At 38.6% G+C, this 6,232-nt stretch overlaps 1 protein-coding gene across 1 annotated transcript; it reads left to right on the top strand.

Annotated features, from left to right (window-relative positions):
- The first annotated feature begins 2,211 nt into the window (after positions 1-2,211).
- Positions 2,212-6,203, top strand: tprg1l (tumor protein p63 regulated 1-like). The gene is made up of 6 exons (XM_082519917.1): positions 2,212-2,615; positions 2,833-2,924; positions 3,004-3,054; positions 3,145-3,270; positions 3,580-3,733; positions 4,261-6,203. Exons 1-6 carry the CDS (start codon positions 2,388-2,390, stop codon positions 4,453-4,455), a joined length of 846 nt encoding a protein of 281 aa, XP_082376043.1. The 5' UTR covers positions 2,212-2,387; the 3' UTR covers positions 4,456-6,203.
- Positions 6,204-6,232: the final 29 nt, after the last annotated feature.

A 6,232-nucleotide genomic window follows, 5' to 3' on the forward strand; every position in this document is an offset into this window, starting at 1 on the left:
TAAGTACTATGACATTGAGAAACAGCATCAGTACTAACTGAAAGTTTAAGAGGTCAAACTTATTCTAACCATGAAGTGATGGCTCAGTCTGAAATATGGCTGACTGAAGGCTTCAAAGGGGAAATTAAAAAACACAAATTTGACAACATCAAATACATTTTGTAAACTCATAAAACTGACAGCACTTATCAGAAACATATCATTTATGGCATACAAACAGATAACAGATTCATAAGTCCAACAGTAGAGAATTACAAATTGGTGTTTAGTTGTTCACATGTAATTAAAAAAAAAGTATTGAAATCAAAATAGCTATGCTTTGGTGTATTTGTATATGTATATGACAGCACTAAGCAACCTTCCACAAAAAAAACAAGTTACAGTCATAGACCAAACATGGTCTTCCTCAAGTTCAGATGAGTATTAAAGACCATTTTCTGTTCTTCCTCAATAAACCGATAAACCAAGCATGAGAACAAAGTCTGGATTATAAAGAGCAAGGAGACAAACAAAAACACCCACTTGAAAGCTAAACATCCACGTGTGATCTTCGCCCCATATGTACATCAACAACTCTCTGAAAAACAAGTCAAAGTCAAACTGAGATTTAAAAAGTTATTGTTTTACAAATATGTTGACCTTTCCAGTTAAGTTAGAGAGGATGGACTGTGCTGACTGAGCCTGTGATGACATAAAACAGTTGCAACAGAAAACCCAACTCTAAAAGCAAACAACATAAAACAAAACAAGAAATAGTTCAAGATTAATATTCTTTCACATTTTGGTTAAAAACAACAACAACAACAAACAAACAAACAAAAACTCTAATCAGTACAAATCATCATTACTAGTCTGCAACCTGCCCTAAGACTAATGTACACCCAAGCAACAGGTAAAGCAGGGAGACAAGTTTCTTTTAACACTGCAATATAGCTACAAAGCATTATCATTTGACTTCCAAAAAGGCTCTTTTTAAAGCAAATGCTGGTTTATTAGATAATTTTCATTTGTGAGCAAACTGCCTCTTAAACAGCACACTCTTTGCAAAACTGCATTTCCAGCTCACAGTTCCCCAGAGTTTCCACTAGAGGGAACTGTTATAGTTAATTTCAATATTAAATAATTGTGAGCGTTAACTTATCGTCCTGAAAACCGGGGGGGTCTTTCAGTTTAACTGTTTTTGTCCATTACAGAAGACATAATAAACGGGCTGGGTCTCAGGAACACACCTCGTTCGTCATTTCTTATTTAGGTGATTCGCTTGTTTTCAGTGATATTTAATGCCTAATATTTGAAACACTGGTGGCATTTGGCATATAACAACCAAGAAAATTTCCAAAAATGAACATGAAAGAGTAAATATCAAAAATGTCCAAGATTACAAAATAAATTAATTAATACTTCCTTGATTAAATATTAAGCTTAATGCTTGATTAAATACTGCTGTCGCACTGCTTTTTCAATAAACCTTTATATAAAGGAAGTTTACTATTCTTGATACAGCTTATAAATGTAAATATTATTACAGCAAAACTCTTCTACAAATGATTTAGACTGAACAATGTCATACACACACACACACACACTTCATACATCAAGTTACTTTTTGTACAATGCTCAGTCTTTTGCACAACCCACTGTCGTTGTTGCAGTTTTGTATTGCACTGTCTTGTGTCTTTATGGTTCTTTTCTGACTGGTGTTTCACAGTATTGTTTTGTTTTGTTTTTTGCAATGTTTGTGCACTTGCACCTTATGTAGTCCTGTGTTGATTGTCCGTTATATATAGCACCATAGTCTTTTACTGTGTACTGTACCACTGCACATGGTTGAAATGACAATACAGGCACTTGACTTGACCTAAAAGAACAAGTTTTTTTCCTTGTTATTCCCAGACTTACCTGGTTAGGAGATTATAAACCAAAGGAATCTTATTACAATATTATTGTAGTATAACTATCGGGTTGCTGTGGATTTAACTTTGATATAAAACGTACAAGAACAGCATCTTCAGGAATACTAAGTGGCAGTACAATTATTTAATAATTACATGATAATAACGTAAATAGAATTAGGCAATAAAAACTAGAACATTACTTTAGATCATTTACGGATCATGCTAGTGAAAATGATGAAAAAAATGGAACCAGCCAATTTATCTAAAAAAAATATTTACTGGTAATTACATGGGTCAAAAACACCGTTTCCCTTTAACAGGAAGGAAATTAAACGGGGGAAGTGAAGCAATAGGGAGCTACTTCCTCGTTACCCCCACAATCACAACATTATTTGTGCGCAATGGGAGAATCTGCATCGTCGGGAGAAGATTTTTAGATCTAACAGTGGGTGCACATCGTTGGGAAGCTCCGGGAAACACGTACGTTTCATTATGCTTCAGCTCAACGACGCAATGGAGCCGGAGAGTCCGGGCGCTGCGGTTCTCCACCCTGCAGAAACCGAGGAGGGGGTCGAGGTTGCCTTCACGCCGCCGGAGGCCGGACGAAGCTTTGGACACGCCGCCTCCGTGGCCTGCTGTCCCCCGTTACAAACGCTGACGCCTTTTCATGTGCATAACCCCACCATGCAAGCGAAAGTGAAGGACTACTTCGTGTTCAGAGTAAGTTGCTGCATCCATTCCAGCTTGCGGTGATAAGCCCGTTTGTTTTTATATGAACCACTCGCACTTATCGTACGCTGCTTAGGTACCTCTAAGTAAACACGACCACCCCCAGCCGTAGGCGTCAGTGCAGGGCAGCATGTTGTGACAATCACAGTAACAGATCACAGGGAGGATGAGGCTCAGATGATTTACGGTTGTGTGATGCTGATCTCAGCCAGGTACCATTGAGCAGGCGGTGAGCGACATCAGGACTGTGGCACTGCCGTCCGAGGATGGAGAGGTGCTTAGTGTCTGGCTGCTGGCTGAGTAAGTATCCCGTCATCATGTTTATTATCAGGCAGGAGGCATAAAAATGAACTCTTGTGTGAACTATTGTTTTCTACAGAATTGATCACTGGAATAACGAAAAGGAGAGACTTGTGCTGATAACTGATAGGTGAGTCAGAATCATACCTCATCTTTAAGTGACTAATATTTAATGAGGCATATCAGGTAGCCAACAACATTGTCTTTACGTTCTCTGCAGGTCCCTGTTGGTGTGCAAGTATGACTTCATTAACCTGCTGTGTCAACAAGTAATCAGGATCTCTCTCAATGCTGTGGACACCATCTCAGTGGGCGAGTTTGAGTTTCCACCCAAATCCCTCAACAAGTATGTCAGAATTTCAGCTTGTCAACAGCCAATTAGTATTTACCCAGAGCACATTAACAAATAAATGTGTAAACATTACAACATTAACCTTTAATATTAGCAAAACAGAATGATGTCTTTTAATTGTTTAAATAGCAATAAATACATACAAAAATTTTTTTTCCAAATTGATGCACACGGAAGTAAAATGTAAAAACTTACAAAATGTCTTTTGTAAACCGTTGTGGTCCATCTCTGTGGTTGTGCTGCAACAATGTCGTCAGCTGTTTGATATTCTAATCTTATTAAAACTGTTGTATTGTCAAACAGAAGAGAAGGCTATGGGATTCGTGTCCAATGGGACAAACGTCCCCAGGCTTCATTCATTAATCGCTGGAACCCCTGGTCAACAGAGATGCCCTACACCACGTTCACAGAGCACCCCATGGCCCGTGCTGATGAGAAGGTGGCCTCTCTGTGCCAGGTACAGTCACTTTAATTAAATTAAGCTAAACATGCATTTTTATTATTTCCGATAATAGGCTACTTGACGTTATGAAAACTAAGCAAATAAAGCTTCAAAATGTAAGCTTTTTTCTGTGTTGTGAAACAATGGTGACGGCTGGTGAATGGTTGTTTCAAACAACAAACAGTCACAGTTCAACTGGAAACAATGGACTGATTGCTTGCCTTAAAGACATAATTCAGCCCTCAAGATAAAGACAGTTATTCATACTTTTCAACTTGGTATATCAATAGATATTTTTAAAGCCGTTTGTTTATATTTTACTGGCAAGACAACAGCTGTGCCTTGGGCAATTTCTCATCCAGGCATTGCTACATGCAGTGAATGAAGCCCATTCTACTGCAAAATCTTGAATGTATTCTTTATTCCAGAGCAACCTCAGATACTTAACTCCAGACAGCGACTCCTATTTTAATAAATATATAAATTGTGCACTTTTGAAGTGGCTGTTAATAGGTTCATATTTTTTCCTTCTACCTCCCAAGTTGGACAACTTCAAAATCCAGCTCGTGCAGGCAGTGAAGAGAGCCCATAAGGAGCACCCGATCCCAGGTCGAGCTAACGGTGTGCTGATCCTGGAAAGACCCCTGCTTATTGAAACATATCTAGGCATAATGTCCTTCATTAACAATGAGGCTAAGTTGGGCTACTCCATGACACGCGGCAAGATTGGCTTCTAAATTCAGTCGTTTCTCCAAACTACAACATTTCAACTCATGTGTCTGTGTTAAACTACACTGTCTGAGGGAAGCTGCAGTGTAATGTGTAACATGTGTGTGCGTGTATGCAGAATCCAAGAGATGCCCACACACCTTCCTGAGTCGGTGTAATGGTCAGCCAACTGTACGTAAATGATGCACAGCACTGTAACAACTGTTTACTCATTCATTTTTTTGTGCCCCTAGTCCCCCCCCCTTTCTGTCAGAGTTCCACACAAGTGTCACACACACACACGACCTTCAGGAGTGTGTGGCCGTGCTATAAGAGTTGGGAGATAAAAGGCACAGCACGTACTTTATATTGAGCTTCTTGAAGTCTCACGTTTCTGGTTTAACCACTAAATGACAGACTGTCAAATTGAATGTGATATTTAGAACAGTGAAACCGTATCATCGGCCAAGATGAGTTCCACGTTTGCTACATGATATGGTTTGTGTTTGCATTATTCGGACCACAGAGCCATAGAGTAGCTTCTTGGAATGGAAAAGCAGCTGATGAACTGAGTAGGATCGCCGTGTCACATAATTATTCAAATAAATTTATGTCGAGATATGGAAGGAAACTAGATAGGAGAGCATAGCATCTGCAAGGCTGTGCCCTAGGCTCAGCTTTGGTACTGATTTGCAGAATGCATGGGCTTGTTCAGTAGTAATGATGAATTACATATCAAAATCCTCTCTCTTGTATTTAACCCGTGTTTTATTTTCAGTGCTTATATTTACCTAAATGATGTCTTTGCTTAGAGCAGGGAGCCACCATTTGCAGAGCTGTATTAGCTACAATAACAAAAATGTTCTTTTTATGTCAGAAATAATATGTGCAATGTGAACATGTAAATCTTTATGTTTGTTCTGTGAGTTGCCATTACGGTGCTGCAATTTGCATTTGTTTTAGACATATATTTGCACTCAGCTGTATTAAACTGTGCAGAGGGCGGGTTGGGTTACAAAGTGGCACAGATGCAGATAAAGCTTTGCATAAGTACATTAACTTCCTAGAATGTGTGCGTTGTGGATATTATTGTCCAGCCAAAGGTTACAGAACATACTTCCATGCATCGCCAATACCAACAGAAAACATCCCAAAATGCCTTTTTTTTCCTGGTCTTATTTGTGCATGTTCCCTGCATGTTCAGTCTGCATGACAGATGGGTTTTTTTAAAGAAATATCCCAAGTGAATCTGTAAATACTGATTGTTTTGTTTATATACATTTTTTTTCCAATTCATTTGACTTAAGTGATCTAAGAATACGAATATACCATTAACAGTTCTCAAGTATTTTATTTAGGGATATTAACTCATTTCTACAAACACGTGAAGGTTTTGTTTTTTGTTTTAGATATCTGTAGCACAATAGCCACTATGGAAAATTAAAAATGCCTCTATGTTTTTGTCAGGGCTGAGGCTTGGGGTGGATATAGCTCTGCTTTACGATTACGTTTGTACTGTCGAAGACTGAAACTACTAGGACTGATTGAAGTTACAGTTCAAGTGGCTTTAGAGCAAGATGATGCCTTGAAGACAAGAAATACTGTCCTGATATATTTAGTACTGCCTGTTGCTGTTTGGATTTCTTACTGACATTTCAGTCTGGTCATAGCGGGTAACGCCTTTTACATGCTATAAGTAATGATGCAGTATTTGCAGGTTAAAGATAATGCAACTTGTGTCATGAAGAACTGCTTTAAAATTACCAACTAAAGAAAACTGTCTCATGTCTTTGCTCATGTCAACAG

Source organism: Aulonocara stuartgranti, assembly GCF_965226115.1.
Source record: "Aulonocara stuartgranti genome assembly, chromosome: 20".
Taxonomy (NCBI): domain Eukaryota; kingdom Metazoa; phylum Chordata; class Actinopteri; order Cichliformes; family Cichlidae; genus Aulonocara; species Aulonocara stuartgranti.

Coding starts and splice junctions, on each gene's coding strand:
- tprg1l (XM_082519917.1), top strand. CDS start 2,388: ATGCTTCAGCTCAACGACGCAATGGAGCCGGAGAGTCCGGGCGCTGCG. Junction 2,616..2,832: donor AGGACTACTTCGTGTTCAGA/GTAAGTTGCTGC, acceptor TGCTGATCTCAG/CCAGGTACCATTGAGCAGGC. Junction 3,055..3,144: donor CTTGTGCTGATAACTGATAG/GTGAGTCAGAAT, acceptor CGTTCTCTGCAG/GTCCCTGTTGGTGTGCAAGT.